At 50.3% G+C, this 19,068-nt stretch overlaps 1 protein-coding gene across 1 annotated transcript; it reads left to right on the top strand.

The window, feature by feature from the left end:
- Window positions 1–11,838: 11,838 nt before the first annotated feature.
- LOC123856339 (aldehyde dehydrogenase family 3 member B1-like) lies at window positions 11,839–15,493 on the top strand. The gene is made up of 7 exons (XM_045892539.2): window positions 11,839–12,874; window positions 13,397–13,507; window positions 13,711–13,831; window positions 13,998–14,083; window positions 14,205–14,286; window positions 14,529–14,915; window positions 15,312–15,493. The coding sequence occupies exons 1-7, from the start codon at window positions 12,713–12,715 to the stop codon at window positions 15,476–15,478; spliced, it is 1,116 nt and encodes a 371-aa protein (XP_045748495.2). The 5' UTR covers window positions 11,839–12,712; the 3' UTR covers window positions 15,479–15,493.
- The last annotated feature ends 3,575 nt before the right edge of the window (window positions 15,494–19,068 follow it).

Consider the following 19,068-nt stretch of genomic DNA (forward strand, 5'->3'; position numbering starts at 1 on the left):
GCTCAGTCGGTTAAGTGTCCACCTCTTGATTTCGGCTCAGGTCATGATCTCAGGGTTGTGAGATCGAGCCCTGCATCAGGCTCCGTGCTCAGGGGGGAATCTGCTTGAGATTCTCTCTCTCCCTCTGTCCCTCTCCCAACTCACATGTGCGCACACATAGGCACCCACGGACACGGCATAAAATATATTCATCACATAGTAAACAGTAAAAGGATTCCCTAAAGAGAAGGCTCAGTGTGTCTGGAATGAAGCAAGAATGAGAAGCGAGGGCGCCTTGGGAGCTTTGCTTTGGTTAAGGGGGAACCGGAGCTGGGGGTCCCGTGGGCAGCCTGGAGCTTTGGTGGCGTGAGAGGGACCTGCAAAGCTACGGCGTGAGTGAAGGTGGAAAATATTCAGCTCAGCGAAAGAAGCTGGACACAAAGGGCCACATAGTATAGTATCCCATCTGTGTGAAAAAGTCCAGAGGAGGCAAGTCCCTGGAGACAGAAAGCAGATTTATGGGGGCCAGGGGCCGGCGGGTGGGGAGAATGAGTGACTGCTGATGGGTCTGGGGTTTCTCTCTGGCGTGATGGCAATGTTCTAAAAGTAGATGGTGGTGATGGTGACACAATTCTATGAATATACTGAAAGCCACTGGATTATATGTACAAGGATTATCCATTACAAGAATTAATTTTAATTAATTTTAGTGCATGCGAATTGTATTTTAGTAAAGCTGGTATTGAAAGGAAAGGAATCTGACATACAATGTAACTGAATTGAAAATTTCGGGGTAATTGTAGGTCTGCGGAGTGAGGGAAAATATCTTCAATTAAAGTCTCTACGACGTTAGCAGAGTAGGCATTAATTAGAGAAGGCAGGGCCTATTTGGCCTCTGGTAAGCCCAACACTGATTAAGGCTGTGGGCTAGAATTTTATTTATTTTTTTTAAGATTTTATTTATTTATTTGACAGAGAGATAGCACAAGCAGGGGGAGTGGCAGGCAGAGGGAGAAGGAGAAGCAGGCTCTCTGCTGAGCAGGGAGCCTGATGCGGGACTCAATCCCAGGACCCTGGGATCAGGACCCGAGCCAAAGGTAGAGGCTTAACCGACTGAGCCACCCAGGTGCCCTGGGCTGGACTTTTCTTTTTTCCTTTTTTTTTTTTTTTAAAGATTTTATTTATCGGGGCGCCTGGATGGCTCAGTTGGTTAAGCGACTGCCTTCGGCTCAGGTCATGATCCTGGAGTCCCGGGATCGAGTCCCGCACCGGGCTCCCTGCTTGGCGGGGAGCCTGCTTCTCCCTCTGACCCTCCCCCTTCTCATGTGCTCTCTCTCATTCTCTCTCTCTCAAATAAATAAATAAAATCTTAAAAAAAAAAGATTTTATTTATCTATTTGACAGAGAGAGAGTTAGCGAGAGCAGGAACACAAGCAGGGGGAGTAGGAGAGGGAGAAGCAGGCTTCCCGCTGAGCAGGGAGCCCAATGTGGGACTCGATCCCAGTACCCTGGGATCATGACCTGAGCTGAAGGCAGACGCTCAACGACTGAGCCACCCAGGTGCCCCTGGGCTGGACTTTTTTTTTTTTTTTTAAGATTTTATTTATTTGACAGAGAGATACAGCGAGAGAGGGAACACAAGCAGGGGGAGTGGGAGAGGGAGAAGCAGGCCCCCTGCGGAGCGGGGAGCCCAATGCGGGGCTCGATCCCAGAACCCTGGGACCATGACCTGAGCCGAAGGCAGACGCTTAACGACTGAGCCACCCAGGCGCCCCCCTGGGCTGGACTTTTAATTCGGGATATACAGGGGCACCTGGCTGGCTCAGTCAGCAGAGCATGTGACTCTTGATCTCAGGGTTGTGAGTTTAAGCCCCACATTGGGTGTGGAGATTACTAGAAAAAAAATAAATAAACTTAAAAAAAAAAGAGAGAGTAGACATGCAGTTGACCCTTGAACCACATGGGTTTGAGCTGCATAAATCCACTTATACTTGGATTTTTTACAGGATGGGACTGTAAATATATTTTCTCCCCTTTTGATTTTCCTAACATTTTCTTTTTGCTAGCTTACTTTATTGTAAGAACATGGTATGCAATACATATAACATACAAAATATGTGTTAATTGATTGTTTCCATTATCCATAAGGCTTCCCTGTCGTCAGTAGGCTGTTAGTAGCTAAGTTTGGGGAAGACTCAAAAGCCATACTCAAATTTTCAACTGCATAGGGGATCAGTGCCCCTAACCCTCACATTGTCCAAGGGTCCAACTGTAATATTATTTGGAGGGATTCTGGGTCCAAGAGTAAAAGCGGGAGTTTGGGGCTTAAGGTCCGCTGGGGAGAGATTTGAGGAGTGGTGTGATTTGTTGTCAGGGGGAGGAGAGAGCACATGGGGGAAGGTGACAAGCAAGTCACCCCTGGAATTAAGTCCATTGGCAGGGACCTGGTGGTCAGAGGGCTGTCACCACTGAGAATGAATCCAACGTCAAGGCCGGGGTCATCAGACGCAAGAGTCATTTCGTTGGCATTTGGAAGGTAATGCTTTGGAGCCAAACTGACTACCGTGAGGCCCAGAGCCACATTGGTCAGGGAGGCACAAAGGTGGACTAATGCCACGGGATAATGTGTCAGTCACCCTATGTGCAGCACGTATGTCCACATTGTGGATATAAGGAGCCCAAGGGTGCCCAGGTTTTGTTCTGGTGCCACTTCCAGTATTTTAGAACAAGTCCATTTGCTAATAACATGAACAGAGAGAGGCATAAAGATCAGAGGCGCCTTCTGTGGGTACAATCTGTCATTTTGAGGGCCTTTTGCTATCAAGTGTGACTCCCTTCTAATTTTAAAAGATGGTCAATTGAAGAATTCCAACAGATTATATATTGTTGGAATGGATTTTATCTTAGATTGTAGGAGGCTGCGGTCCCTACAGAATCTTGAAGAAATCTAACGATACTGGATGGTAATGGGGCCAAAAGACGGCCCATGAGTATCTCAGACCTGAGTGGGATCCCCCAAAGGATGGCCGTGTCGACCCAAGCCTAGCTCAAAGAATAGCCAGAAAGCAGAGTGGCTGCGTTTTTACGCGATGGCCTGAGACCCTGGAAACCCCGACTTGGAAGGGGCACTGTTTGGGGGATCATTTAATATCTGCACATTCAGGAGGGCTTGGGACCACCTCCTACTGGAACACACTTCATGATATGCCAGTTGTAACTCTTAACTCTCCTGTAAGAGATTTTCATTGGGATTGCATTTGTGCATTTTATATTTTTGGTGAAACTTGCAGGTTAGGTGGGTCTACATGAGCAGGATACCAGAGGTAAATATCGGGTCCTCTTGAGATTTATAATTAGAGGGTCATGTTCAATGGATTCCCCTTGGCCTCAATCTGATCTCCATCCCCTACAGGCTGGGAGTAAGACTGCAGAGGTGTCTTGTTCAAGAGATGAGCCTTTTGGGGGCGCCTGGCTGGCTCAGTTGGAAGAGCCTGAGACTCTTGGTCTTGGGGTCGTCAGCTCGAGCTCCGTGTTGGGTGTAGAGATTACCTAGATAAATAAACTTTTAAAAGAGAGAGAGAGCTAAACCTTTTGTGTTTTGTAAGAAGGTAAGATCTTATGATACTTGTTGAAGTTGGAAAACTTGGGATAGGTTGAAACATTTTGTGTTGTATATTGGATGTTCGGAGGCAACAGGTGTAGTTTTGTTTTTTTAAAAGATTTTCTTGGGGCACCTGGGGGGCTCAGTCGTTAAGCGTCTGCCTTCGGCTCAGGTCGTGATCCCAGGGTCCTGGGATCGAGCCCCGCGTCGGGCTCCCTGCTCGGCGGGAAGCCTGCTTCTCCCTCTCCCACTCCTCCTGCTTGTGTTCCCTCTCTCGCTGTGTCTCTCTCTGTCAAATAAATAAATAAAATCTTTAAAAAATAAAATAAAATAAATAAATCTTAAAAAAAGAAGATTTTCTTTATTTATTTGAGAGAGAGAGAAAAAACATGAGCATGCATGTGAGCAGCGGGGAGGAGCAGAGGGAGAGGAAGAAGCAGACTCCCCACTGAGCAGGGAGCCTGACACGGGGCTCGATCCCAGGACCCCAAGATCATGACCTGAGCCGAAGGCAGACACCTGACTGAATCACCCAGGTGCCCCTAGTTTTGTTTTTATAGACGGCCCATCCATTAGCACCAGCTGGGAGTCAGGGAAAGTGCGGTGAAGTCGCTGGTGGGTCAAGGCTCACTGCAGCTGACAACTGCCCACACTTCTGCCAACTCAGCTGCCGCTTGGGCCCCACGTTTGATCAGGGAGGGCCCGATGACGGGATGGGACCTCTGCTCTCCAGTGAGCTCCCTCATCAGAGCTTCAAAGTGCATGAAGCCCCTTTCTTGTTGGCTTGCTTATTCCCGGGGGCTCCCGAAGTGGTTAGCAACTCTGGGAGAGGGGTGGCCTCCCCCAGCATCAGTCTCGGGCAAGGGACTACACCAGATGGCACAGGTAAGGCTTTATCCTAAAGATGTCATCTCCACTGTAGCAAGGAGGCTTGTGGGTAAGTTGAGCCCGCCGAGTGCTGCCTCCACGACCCAGACGTAATGGATATCTGTCTGTAGGGTAATGAGGTTGGAACCAGCGAGCTCGTCTCCAATAGGGCCCAACATACAGCCAGCAATTGTTCTCATGAAGTGTGTGTGGGAGCTGAAGCAGACAGTTTTTCACCCGAGAAACCCATGGGCAGCCATCCTGAGTGGCTCAGAGGCTGTCTGAGGCATGAGCAAGGTCTTGTCTAGAAAGGAGCGCTCTGGGGGCATCAAGGGAGGGCTTGTGATGTGTTAGTGGTACAGCAGGTCAAGTGACACACAAGACAGCACCAGGCCAAGGTCAAGGCCTGACTGACTTGACTGGTAAGGATGCAATGAGCTGCTTTTTGATTTAAGGTTTATTAGTTACATAGACAGTGAAAAGGGGGATAAGCCAAAGATGCCACCTCCCTGAGATCCTTGTCCTATGTACCACAAAGGACGACCTTGAAACCAAAGGGGACAGGGGACTGCAAGGCAAGTTGTAAGGTGCCCTGCAGCCGAGGAGCCCGCTCCAGACTGCAGCCGAGTACTTTGCTATCCTGCAGCTCTCTCCTGAGGAGGGCAGTCCGAAGGCCTCAGACTAATATTTTTTTCTTGACCTGTAGTAATGTTATCTTAACTGTTTGTAATTCAGGATATTTTAGGGGACATCCTATTTACATTTCCTTTTTTTTTTTTTTTTTTTACTGCAGGACATTCCAAAGTGGATCAGCATAGAGCAGTGAAGTGAGAATAGCAACCCCAAAGAAGCATCTTGACCTTGTGGAACGCTGATGGGCCACCTGCGGCTGGGACGCCAGGGTACGAACACCGCCACGTGGTGCTCACAGAGTGACCACCCCGGGGATCAACCCCCTTTCCGGCAATCTACGGAGCCTGCCCAAGCCCCCCACCTGTGGCGTGAACCCAGTCAGTAAGCTGAGTGCAGATCTACTGCCCGTGGTCATGGTCCAGCCACCCTGTTCACAGCATCAAGTGTTCTACTTGGGTGCCCGGCACCCCTTGCTGCATGCCGGGCAGCCTCCTGCCCAGGAACTTACGGATCTTGGGATAAATGACACATATGTACCAATGGACATGAAATAGTATCTATTACTCACATAATAAACACCAAAAGGATTCCCCAAGGAGAAGGCTCGGTTGAATCTAGAGCAAAATAAGAGTGGCTTTAGGCTTTCATTGTACTTCGGGGTACACCCGGGGTGGGACCAGTATGCAGGCTTGGGTTTCCATGGTTGGAATTTGAAATTTGGTTTGAAACTTCTCCCAGTGCCAAGGAATAGGGGCTGCACATGGGCCTTCTTATCAGGCTGCCCAGATTGGGGGGTGGGGGGCACGGGGAGGATGGAGGCTTGAAAACCTTGTCAAAATGACAAGCATGGAGTCTTTGTCCCTGTTAGACACAGGATAGATCCTGTAGACATTCTGTTGCAGGAAGGGAACAGGAGGTGCCGAGGGGCCACTGATTCATAGCAATTCCAAAATCCAAGCTGACAAAATCCAGCACACCAGAGACACTGAACCAGAGGGCCCAGCTAAGCTGCAGTCAGATTCCCGACCCAGAGAAACTTCGATCATAAATGATGGTTATTTTAAGACACTGAGTTTGGGAGGTGGGGGGATTTGTTATGCAGCAGTAGACAGATTTTGATACCCAGAAGTGGAGTGCTGCCATAGCAAAGAACTAAAAGCAAGAAGGTGGATTTGGAATGGGCCAGTGGGTGGAGGTTGGAAAGGTTTTTGGATCATGTCAGAGAAAGTCTAAATTGCCTTGAATAGGCTGTTAGTTGAAATCTGGACCTTGAGAGCAGGGTCGGTGAAGGCTGGAAAAGGAAGTAAGAAACGTGTTATGGGTTGGTTAAATTTATTCCTAAGTATTTTATTGCTTTGGATTCTATTGTAAATGGAATTGTTTTCTTAATTTCCTTTTCGGATTGTTCATTGCTGGTACATAGAAACACAACTGATTTTTAAGTGTTGACTTTGTACTCTGCAACTTTGCTGAAATGGTTTATTAGCTCTAGTAGTGGGTGTATGTGTTACTCGGGATTCTTATATACAGAGTAATATCACCTGTATAACTTCTTACTTTTTTTTTTTGAGATTTTATTTATTTGAGAGAGAGCAAGAGAGAGAGAGAGAGCACAAAGGGAGAGGGAGAAGCAGACTCCTTGCTGAGCAGAGAGCCCGACACAGGGCTTGATCCCAGGACCCCCAGATCATGACCCGAGCAGAAAGCAGATGCTTAACCGACTGAGCCATCCAGGCGCCTCTACTTCTTATTTTCTTATTTGAATGTCTTTTATTTATTTATTTATTTATTTATTTATTTATTTATTTATTTATTTCCTAAATACTCCAGCTAAACTTTCAGGAAAATATTGAACAGCCGTGGTGAAAGCAGTCATCCTTGTCTTTTTCCTGATTGTAAGGGGAAAGTTCTCCGTCTTTCACCACCAAGTGTGAAGTTAGCTGTGGGTTTTTCATAAATGCTTCTTATCATGTTCAGAAAGTTCCTTTCAATTCTTAGTTTGCCCAGTGGTTTTGATTATGAAAATGTGTTGAATTTGTCAAATTTTTTTATATCCAAGGATATGATCATGCTTTTTCCTGTTTATTTTATTAACGTGGCATATTATATTGATTGATTCCTCATGTTGAATCACCCTTGCCTTCCTGGGACAAATCCCATTAAGTCATGGTGCACAATCCTTTTAATGTTCTGTGACTCATAATCCTTATAATCCAGTCTTAAAAATGAGATCTCATCACCTTTGCTCTATTTCATTCTTTAGGAGTAAGTTACTAGGTCCAAACATTTGATGAAATTCAATATCCATTCATGATGTAAAATAAACAAAATAGGGCGCCTGGGTGGCTCAGTTGGTTAAGCGACTGCCTTCGGCTCAGGTCATGATCCTGGAGCCCGGGATCGAGTCCCGCATCGGGCTCCCTGCTCAGCAGGGAGTCTGCTTCTCCCTCTGACCCTCCTCCCTCTCATGCTCTCTGTCTCTCATTCTCTCTCTCTCAAATAAATAAATAAAATCTTAATAAAATAAAATAAAATAAAATAAACAAAATAAACAAGATTTCTCATCAAGCTAGGTATAGAAAATCTTCCAAAGAAAGGTAAAGAAATCTTCCAAAAATGTGCAGCAAACATTATTTTTAAAGGTGAATTATTCACAGTCCATCAAGGACAAGAACTTGACAAAAATTCCCACTGTAATTTGCTTCTATTCAACATTGTACTGGAGGTCCTACTGCACACAGAATGAGAAAAACCAATGCAGTGTAAGAATTGAAAAGAAAGAAACAAATCTGTCAATTTCTACAGATTTTATCTTCATTTACATGAAAACCTCATTATTGTTAGAACCAGTAATGAAAATAAGATTAATACAGAGACATAAATTGCATTCCCATACTCCTACACCCTTTTGGAGAGTATGATTTTTAGAGCAGCAATAAAAACAAGCTACCTAGGTATTCATCTAGGTAAAGATGTGCTAGTGGAAAAATATACAATATTGTATTAAAAGACAGTAATAAAGAGCTAAGTCAGTGGAAGGATATACCATGTTAATGGATGGGAAGATTCATAAAGATGTCACATTCACCAAAAATGATCTATAAATTTAAACACTTCCAATGAAGACCCCAACAGAAGTTTTCAAGGAATTTGGTGTGCTGATTCTAATGTTTATGGAGAACAAATAAGCCAAGAATAAGCCAAGATAATTTAGAAGAAAAACAAGGTAGGGAAATTTACCCTACTAGATTTCAAGACTTTTTATTAAACAATGGTGTTTAAGACAGTATAGTATTGGTATTGGGATCGAGAAATAAATAAATCAATGAAATAGAGTATGGAACCCAGAAACAGACTTAGTACAAATGATTTATCATCCAGCCAGTTGCTAGAACAATGAGTTATATTTATGGGGGAAAAAAGTTAAATTAGATCTCTACCTCACACAATTCACAAAAGTAAATAAATTCTAGAAGAACTTAAAGTGAAAAGCTGACTTTGGGAAGAAAACACACACACAAACCCAACTTTTTAAATGAACTTAGGGTAGAGAAAAATTTCTTAAACAAGATATAAAAAGCACAAATCTTAAAGTAGAAACAAATTGGACTATATTGTCAATGTCCTCAAGCCAAAGATCAATGAGAACACATTACTCTTTGAACAAGTTGGATTTATTGCTTTTGAGATGGAGAACTGTAAGTATCTCAATAAGAGGGTGTTGGAAAAGACTTAGAGGATTTGTGTTTGCGTCGAGTAACTAGAGGGAGGTTTGAGGATGCTGGGCTTTGCTCTGGACCAGGTGCTTTTAGAGCAGGGATCTTTCTATGATTGGGTATCTGAACACATTTTATCTATACGGAGTGCAGATGAGCACGAAGGTAAAGCTGCAATTGGCCCACAGCCACAGTCACACATATTATCAGGATGGAAAAACGGTGAGGTGGTTATTGTGGTTCAGACAGTGTTGATGCCTGTTAGCGTTCAGTCTTGTTTATGGAATGATCTTGTTTTTGTCTCCATCCATCAAAGCTGCAGAATGTCTTTGATTCTGTTATTCTGTGGACTTGTTCCTGTTCAACAGGAGAGAGCAAGTCCTGGCTGGTCGTGCCATCCCAGCTCCCAGATGTCAGGGCTCGGTCTTCTCTTCTTCAACACTAAATTCAAATCTAATCCACAAAGGGTACCATAAACAGAGTGGGAATACAAGCTGCCAGCTCAGAGAAGATATTCTCAAGATATCTCCTTGGCTGCCAGCCCAGCACACGAGGAGCTGAGAAGTCCTCACTCCCTCTTAACCGCAAGTACAAAACTGAACAAACTGAGGCATCAACAGCTCTTCTTGGATTGGTCAGAGAAGTGAAGTCACAGGGCAAACTGCTGCCCCCAGAATTGGAGAGACAGACAAGTGGATACAGAGAAATACAACTTAGGAGAGCAGAAACATACCTATGAAAAGAAACTTCTGCAGGAACCGGTGACAGAGCAGAAAAACCTGAACTGTGATCAGGGAATTTCTGGAGGCTCAGTGTGAATAACTCTGAGAGTTAAAAAATCCAGGGGGCCCCAGTTATGGGGGGCCCCTCCACGCAACTTCCATAGGTTTTACCTCCAGGAGTTCTACTTGATCTTTATAGTGAATATTGGAGAAAAATCCCTTCGTGCTTCCAGCAGGGGGAGGGGAAGAGAACAATTCTGAAATATGCCGGAGTTTTCTGTTCTTAACAAGGCCTGCCCTCAGCGGAAACGATTTTACCAGAGCCTAACCTCTCGGGTTTTATCAGAGCTTACCCCACCTGGAGGAAGGGAAATACACAGCTCCAGGCCCCTCTAACCATCCTGTCCCATCTAAGGAGAGAAAAAGTGGAGAAGCTCTCGAGTTCAGTCGGGGGCCCAGGCTCACCAAAAGACTGAGACAAAACCACAGGACTGCACCACGGCCTCCCTTCCATGACACTTCCCCACATTTCTTTTTTTTTTTTTTAGATTTTTTTTTTTTTATTCATGAGAGAGAGAGAGAGAGAGGCAGAGGGAGAAGCAGGCTCCCAAGGAGCAGGAAGCCCAATGTGGGACTCGATCCCAGGACCCTGAGACCATGACCTGAGCCGAAGGCAGACGCTTAACCATCTGAGCCACCTAGGCGCCCTTTTCTTCCCCACATTTCTAAAGGCCTATTTACCACAGTTCCTTCTACCCAGTGCATCATGTCCCCCTTTCAAAAAAAGATTGCAAAGCATACTAAAAGGCAAAAAACAGCCCAAGGAGACTGAACAAGCATCAGAACTGAGTCAGATATGACATGGATGTCGGAATTATCAGACCAGGAGTTTTAAAAGAGCTATGACTAACATGCTGAGAGCTTTAATGGAAAAGGCAGACAACATTCAATAACAGATGGATAATGTAAGCAGAGAGGTGGAAATTTTGAGAAAGAATCGAAATGCTAGAGATCAAAAATATTGTAACAGAAACGAAGGATGCCTTTGAGGGGCTAATTAGCAGCCTGGACATGGCTGAGGAAAGAATCTCTGAGCGTGAAGATATGACATGAGAAACTTCCAAAATAGGAAAGTAAAGAGAAAAAAAGATTGGGTAAAAGAAAAAAAAAAATAGAACAGAACATCCAAGAACTGTAGGACAATAACAAAAGGTGTAACATATATGTAATAGAAAAACCGGAAGGAAAAGAGAAAAGGGACAGAAGTGGTATTTTAAGGAGTGATGACTGAGAATTTCCCCAAATTAACATCAGACACCAAACCACAGATCCAGGAATCTCAGAGCACACCAAGCAGGCTAAATGCAAAAAAAGCTACATCTGGGCATATTACATTCAAACTTTAGAAAATCAAAGATAAAGAAAAAATCTTGGAAGAAATCAGAGGGGGGATACCTTAGCCATACCTGATCTATAGAGGAACAAAAATAAAAATTATATCTGAACTCTCAGAAACCATGTAAGCAAGAAAAAAGTCAAGTGAAATATTTGGTATTTACCCAAAGGAGTTGAAAACTTATGTCCACACAAAAACCTTCACATGGATGTGTATAGCAGCTTTATTCATAATTTCCAAAACTTGAAAGCAGCCAAGATGTCCTTTTATAGGTCCTATCCATAGGATAAATAAACTATGGTCCACCCAGACAATGGAATATTATTATTCAGGGCTAAGAAGAAATGAGCTATCAAGCCATGAAAAGACATGGAGGAAACTTAAATGCATATGATTAAGCGAAAGATGTCAATCTGAGAGGCTGCGTACTGTGTGATTCCAGCCATGTGGAATTCCAGAAAAAGAATAACTATGGAAACAGTAAAAAAAAAAAAAAAAAAAAAAAAAGTGGTCGTCAGGGGTTTGGAGTGAAAGAGTGACAAACAGGTGTAGCACAGAGGATTTTAGGGCAGTGAAGTTATTCTTTATGATATTACAATGGCGGGTACATGTTCTTATGCATTTGTCAAAACACATAGAATGTCTAACACCGAGTGGGAACCCTAATGTAACTGTGGACTCTGGGGGATGATGATGTGTCAGTGTGGATTCACTGATGTTAACGCCTCTGATGAGGGATGTTGAGTATGTGTGTGGGGGGACAAAGGGGTATACAGGAACTATGTGTATTTTTCACTCAATTTTGCTGTGTACCTAGACAGTTCTAGAAAATAAAGTTTATTAGTTACCAAAAAAAATAGATACACAGCAAAGGGTTACTGTTTTGAATATACAGAATTCCTACAAACCAATAAGACAAAAGAAAAATAACACAGTAGAAAACCATGCAAAAAAAAAAAAAAAAGAAAGAAAGAAAGAACTGATAAGAAGCCCGAAGAGCCCATAAGCAAATAAGACTATGCTCAACCTCAGCAGTAACTGGTAAAATAAAAATTACAACAATTGTAAGATACTGTTACATACCCATTGTGTCAGTTTCCTAGGACTGCGGTAACAAATTACACAAACTTGGTGGCTTAGAAACCAGATATTCATTCTCTCACAGTTCTGGAGGTCAGAAGTCTGAAATCAGGTATGACAGGACCACGCTCTCTCCAGCGCCTCTAGGGGAGGGTCCTGCCTTACCTCTTCCAACTTCTGGGGTCTCCGGGGGCTCCTTGGCTCGTGGCAATCTCTGCCTCATCTTCGCGTGGCCTCCTCCTCTTCTATCTCAAATCTCTTTCTCTGACGAGGACACTCATCGTAGGATTTAGGGCTCCGCTGGCTAATCCGGAATGATCTTATCTCGAGATCCTTAATTACATCTGTAAAGATCCTTTTCAGGGCGCCTGGGTGGCTCAGATGGTTAAGCGTCTGCCTTCGGCTCAGGTCACGATCCCAGGGTCCTGGGATCGAGTCCCGCATCGGGTTCCCTGCTAGGCGGGGAGCCTGCTTCTCTCTCTGCCGCTGCCTCTCTCTATCTCTCTCTGACTCTCATGAATAAATAAATAAATAAATAAAAAGAAGGAAATGGGAGGGACCCATGTGTTGGAGGGGTGCAGGGGCAGCCCCGGCCCTCTGGGGTTACACGCGAGTCCTTGTAGAAGTGTCCGTGAGCCCATAGAGGTACAGCCAGGGGCGCGGGGAGAATGCCCATGAAAGTGGAGAGCCCCGGCCCACGCTGCCCCCTCCCTGCAGGATGGACCCCTTCGCGGACACCCTGCGGCGGCTGCGGGAGGCCTGCGGCTCAGGGCGGACGAGGCCCGCTGAGTTCCGGGCGGCGCAGCTCAAGGGCCTGGGCCGCTTCCTGCGGGACAACAAGCAGTTTCTGCAGGAGGCGCTGGTGCAGGACCTGCGCAAGGTGGGCGGGGCTGGGGAGGCGGGGGGGCGGGGGGCGGGTGGAGGGCGGGTTGGGGGGCTGGGGAGGCGGGGCTGGGGGGGACATGAGGAATGGGGCCCACAGCTTCCTCCCTGAGGGGGGGACTAAGCAACCGGCAAAGCCCACCCCCTGGGGGTGCCCCTAATTCATTCCCGTTTATTTCATAGACCCTTCCCTGGCATGCAGTGTGTGTCAGCATTCACCCGTCCGAACCTGTGAGGCACGGCCCCCAAGTTACTGAGGGGGAAACTGAGGTGTATGGGGGTTAAGACACTTGCCCGAGGTCCCGCAGCTAGGAAGTGGCAGAGCGGGAGCCGGAGCCCGGGTCACCTGTCCTGGGGCCCGGGCTCCTCCCTGCTCACCGTGCTGTTCCCAGGGGCCTGGCTGTGCTTCCTCTGGAGGCTGTCTCCATAATCCCGGAGCTGGGACTTTTGGGGATCCTGAGCACTAGATCCCCTCCCTGCCCGGGCCCAGGCCTGACGCCTGAATCTCTCTCCGCTGCAGTCAGTCTTTGAGGCAGAGCTATCCGAGCTCGTCATATGCCAGAACGAGGTTGACCTGGCGCTCAAGAACCTACGCACTTGGATGAAGGATGAGCCCGTAGCCAAGAGCCTGGTGAGCGGCTGCCGGGGGCGGGGAAGCGCCCAGCGGCAGCTCCAGCCCAGGCCTCTTCACCGCCTCCGACCCACGGCGAGTCTCTGACTTCCTTGGGGCCCGTTTCCTCATGAGGACTCCAGTCCACAGGCCCCTCGAGGACCCTGGGGGGCAGCTTTGGGGTGATGCCCCCGCCACGCCCTACCACGTGTCCTGCACTACAGTTCGCGCGCCTGGACTCGGCCTTCGTCTGGAAGGAGCCCTTGGGCCTGGTGCTCATCATCGCCCCCTGGAACTACCCTGTGCACTTGACCCTGGTGCCGCTAGTGGGTGCCCTCGCCCCAGGTGAGGAGAGAGTTCTGAGCCCATGCCCAATAGCCCTTCCCAAAGGGGGCCCCCAGAATTCCATTTATGTGGTACCCCCAGCCTCTGGCACGTTCCTTGCATCTCTGCCCTGGGTGTGTGGGGGGCACTGGCATCTCCCCCATGACATCCCCATCTGTCCCTGCAGGGAACTGCATGGTGCTGAAGCCATCAGAATTAAGTAAGGGCACAGAGAAGGTCCTGGCTAAGGTCCTGCCTCAATACTTGGACCAGGTGAGGTTGGACCCGCCCCATGAGCCCCCAGCGTCCCACATCGCCCCACCCTGTCAGCTGGGGAGGGCCAGCTGTCCCCAGGGCCTGCAGTGTCCCTTGAACCACCTGCCCCACCTTGCAGAACTGCTTTGCCGTGGTGCTGGGAGGGCCCCCGGAAACTCGGCAGCTGCTGGAGCACAAGTTCGACTACATCTTCTTCACTGGTGAGAGTAGCTTCAACCAGGGTGGGGGTGGGGGGGAAGGCTGGGGAGAGAGGAGCTGGTGGCCAGCAGTGGTGAGCATCCCTTATGGCAGTCAGCCCCTGGGCCTTAGAGGGTGGAATGCTGGGGCAGCAGGGCCTGGGACAGATCCCAGCAGACAAGGTACAATGGGCCAGAATAGGTGGTGCCTCGACCATCTAACCCAAGGCTGGTTGAACATGGGGGATCAACTCCCATATCCCCAGGGAACCCCCAAGTGGGCAGGATCGTCATGGCTGCCGCCGCCAAGCACCTGACACCCGTCACGCTGGAGCTGGGGGGCAAGAGCCCCTGCTACGTGGACGACGACTGCGACCCCCAGACCGTGGCCAACCGCGTGGCCTGGTTCCGCTACTTCAACAGCGGCCAGACCTGCGTGGCCCCCGACTACGTCCTGTGCAGCCCGGACACGCAGGAGCGGCTGCTGCCCGCCCTGCAGAGGGCCATCACCCGCTTCTACGGCGAGGACCCCCAGAGCTCCCCGAGCCTGGGCCGCATCATCAGCGAGAAGCACTTCCGGCGGCTCCGGGGCCTGCTGGGCTGTGGCCGCGTGGTCATCGGCGGCCAGAGCGACGAGCGCGACCGCTACATCGGTGAGTCCAGTCCGCCCTGCCGCCGCCGTGGCCACCCTGCCAAGGCCCTTCCAGGACGCGGGTCCCGCCTGGGCCGCGAGCCTGGGCCCCGCCCCCGACACCTCGTCGCCCCGCCCCCGACACCTCGTCGCCCCGCCCCCGCCCCTCGTCGCCCCGCCCCCCTCGTCGCCCCGCCCCGCCCCGAGGCTCCCGGAGCTGGACCGCCGAGGCCAGCCTGGGCCCCCGCCTCCCTGACCTCCGCTCCACCTGGGCCGGCCCCCGCCGGGGCTGGACAACCCCTCACCGGCCTTCCCGGGGGCTGCGGGGACGCTCTCTTCCCCAGAAGGCCCCTGAGCCCTGCCCGTGCCCCCCCTCCCCCGCCCGGCCCCAGGGCTGAGCCGGCCCCTGTGCCCGCAGCCCCCACGGTGCTGGTGGACGTGCAGGAGACCGAGCCGGTGATGCAGGAGGAGATCTTCGGCCCCATCCTGCCCATCGTGAACGTGAGGAGCCTGGACGAGGCCATCGACTTCATCCACCGTCGGGAGAAGACCCTGGCCCTGCATGCCTTCTCCAACAGCAATTAGGTGAGGGTGCTCCGGCAGGGCTGGGACAAGAGAGGGGCTGAAAAAGGTGCAGACCCGTGACCTTCCCCTTGACAGCCCACGTTGGGAGGGTTAGGGCAGCATCACCCGGACAGCGGTTCCCTGCACAAGGACTCCTGCCAGAGGGGGCTTGGGCAAGGCCAAAAGACTGTCAGATGTGTGGCTGGGGCAGCTTCCACCAAGAGAAGAGGTGCTTTTTTCTACCCAGAGAGCCCGGTCTTCCTAAACCAAGCAAAGGCCCTGTATGGGCAAGGAGACGCCCCGGAGGGGGGAGGGGGCAGAGCCAAGCCAGGACCCGACAGTCAGAGCCAGGCTGGCCACGGTGGGGCTTGTGCCCTGCTGGCGCTGGCTCCCCTTCCCGCCACGGGCTCCCCTCTGTGTGGAAAGTGCTCACAGGGGAGACATCTCAGTAGAGGATGGGAACAGGGGAGGCTCCTCTGCTCCCCATGGAATGGTTGGGGACTCAAGTCCTCTTTACTGATGATGAGCCCACCACCGGGCCTCTCCCACCTCTCCCCAGGTAGTGACCCAGATGCTGGATTGGACCAGCAGCGGCATTTTTGAGGCAACCAGGGCTTCATTCACCTGATTCTGCCGTCCCTGCCGCTGGGGGGAGTTGGTGAGCCCTGCCCTCCTCCACTCTCCAGCCCCCACCCCCAGGGTTGGTATTCCCATCCTGGGAGGGCCCAGTTTTGCCTTCACCCTCTGTCCTAACTTGATCCAGGCGCTGGGTCTCTAAAGCCCTGTTTCCCTATCTGCAAAATGGCTCTTAGAGTGGCTTGGCTTTCCCTGAGCGCCGTGCCAGCTGGGGGCTCCCGCCTGGGCAGTGGGCTGCTGTGAAGGCTGGCTGGGCTGCCTGCCTCAGGCCCTCACCTCCGTGCCCATGCAGGTAACAGTGGCATGGGAAGATACCGCGGCAAGTTCTCCTTGGACACCTTCTCCCACCACCGTGCCAGTCTGCTCTCCCCCTCGGGCCTGGAGAAGCTCAGTGAATTCCACTACCCGCCCTACACTGACAGCAGGCAGCAGCTGATAGGCTGGGCCTTGGGCTCCCACAGCTGCACCCTTCTGTGAGCTCCCCGTGCCCCTCCAGCGCCCTAACTCCACCACCCCTCTGTCCTGCTACTGCCCAGGTGTTCAGTGGTCCCTGAAAGGTGGGGGTCCTGTCCGGGAGTGCAAAGATCCTGCTCTTGGGGCTTTGTCTCAACAGGCCCTGGTTGGGCAGGACGTCTGGGCCGCTGGTCCCGCCACTTTCAGGGCCAAAGTCCCCTCTGCAGCCCCCTGACAGACTCACTGACCCGACTCTCTCTTTAGATATGTCTGATGACGGAGCTCTTGTGGTTAGAAAGGACCCCTTGTAGCAGATCTATAATTAGGTTCCCAGAATACAGCGCCATGTCTTTTCTTTTTTTAATAGAAAAGTGGGGTGGGGAGGCAGCCCGTGGGTGGGTGGCTGCTGGGGAGGGACCTAAGGTCGGGCTTGGGCCAAAACTGTAGTGCTGCCTGTGGCCACCACCACCTCCAACTCCCTGACCTGGGCTGCTGTCAGGAGGACCCCCAAAATACAGAGCGATTTCTAGCAGCTCCATTCACACCTGGTTTGGGGAGCTGGGTTTGTCTCACCTGAAGTGATCTGATCTTGAGCCTGGATCTGGCTAATGGCTGATGTCACCATAACGTGTGTCACTGGCAAGGACTCTGATGCCGTGGGTGGGTGGAATCAATAGGAGAGAGTGCAAAGTTTGATTAGTCACGTCTGCTATGGGCACAGGACGGGTCGTGCACACTGCGGACACGTCTATCATCCTGCCGTGGACTCCCAGAAGGAGGTCGTGGTGGGCAGAGTCTAAATCTAGCCACTTCATCTGACATATGGGGAAACTGAGGTCTAGAGACAGCACAGGGCTGAACTGAGTTTATACAGGAAAACAGAGCAGAGCTGAATGATGGGGGGTTTTCTGAGAAATAGGGAGGAGGGGGGATCAGTTAGCAGAGCAGATCTAGTCCACTACTCCTTCCCTCGTCCTCATCCTGAGAGCCCACTTCCAACCTTCCCTACTCTTACTTCACTGAGAGCCTTGGAAAGATGGGGTTTGTGGCCTGAGATTGAGGGAAGAGGGAAGAGGGACAGTATGATGGTCCTGCTTCCCTGGGAACTGTGGGGGATGGTTGTCTCCAAAAGGGCACAGGGTGGACTCGAAGGACGTACATAATAGGGACTTGCTGAGAGGTGCGAACACAGGATGTTCTATTTGGGTAATGGCCCAGGGGCCTCCTTATAAGGCAATAAGGCCATTTTATTTCAGAGGACAGCTCTTCTCAGCGGAGACCTGTCAGTGTTCAGGAAGGACAGGCTCTGTTGGTTATCACAAGGCTTGCTGATTGAATTTGGTAGAGGTTTCTACGTGTGCTACAATTCCTCTAAATCAGTGAAGGGGACAGAGACAGAGGCCAGCTGATAGGACTAGGGGAAAAGAGAATGTGCATGGGCCCGGAGGAGAGGGAGGGTGGCAGCTTTAGAAACTTGACCTGGTTGTGCATTCCGTACATGCTGGCTGGGGAAGGCAGGACAGTCGGGCGTGGAAGATGGACCGGGTGCGGCTATGCCAGACGGGGACCCCCACCTTCTCCCTTCTCTTGGCGGTGTGCGTTCCAATCCAGGTATAGTGTGTTTCCGAGGGTCCGGCTTGCAGCAGGACAAGGGGATCCTGGGGGAGACTGAGTGGGTCCCCTTGACCCAGGGTGTGAACTAACTCACCCATTCTGACGGGGGCGTCCCACTGTAAATCCCAGTAGATAATTCCTCTCCCAGGCGCGATGGAGCTGGGTGCTCTCAGTAGCAGAGCACATCGATCTTCGGTGAGAGTCGGGGCGATGGCTGTCTCCCACTGCTTCTATACCTCTGCCGTGTTGGGGGCCTCACTGGGGGCCCCCAATCTGGTATATGGGGCAATAGGCCTACTGGTAGGTTATTTCAGTGCACCAAGACCTGGGACAGTACTTTAGTTCACCCAGCCGAGGTGGTTTCACCTGTTAATAATTTAATTTGCTGCTTTCAGGGGAGCCACTGCCCCCCACTTTGGGCCGGAAGCACGTCCACACCTTTGTCTGGGCGGCGCTGGGCAGTGCCATCCACCCCCAGACACGCTGCCGACACAGGGTTAGTGCGTGGGCCGATTAAGGCCGGTGCCGAGTGCCAGCCGGAGCCCCTTCTCTGCAAGCCATGTGCTCCCATTTCCAGTCCTTTGCACAAAAGCTCCCCTGTGCCTTAGCGGTCCTGTGAATGAGTAATTACAAGGCAGTGGGGTTAGGGTCTAAGGAGATGCCGCCCAGAACCCGAGCACCCATCATCATCCTTATTATCAGGCATCATTGTTAACTTTTATTGAGGTGTAACACTCAGTAAAGTGCATAAATCTTTAAAAAATTGAGCGGCGCCTGGGTGGCTCAGTCTGTTGAATCTTTGCCTTCGGCTCAGGTCATGATCCCGGGGTCCTGGGATCGAGACCCGTGTCTGGCTCTCTGCTCAGCGGGGAGCCTGCTTCTCCCTTTCCCTCTGTCTGTTGCTCCCC

This window comes from Mirounga angustirostris, unplaced genomic scaffold (assembly GCF_029215605.1).
Source record: "Mirounga angustirostris isolate CCGP_5_RB_7025 unplaced genomic scaffold, mMirAng1.0.hap1 SCAF_13, whole genome shotgun sequence".
Classification (NCBI taxonomy): Eukaryota; Metazoa; Chordata; class Mammalia; order Carnivora; family Phocidae; genus Mirounga; species Mirounga angustirostris.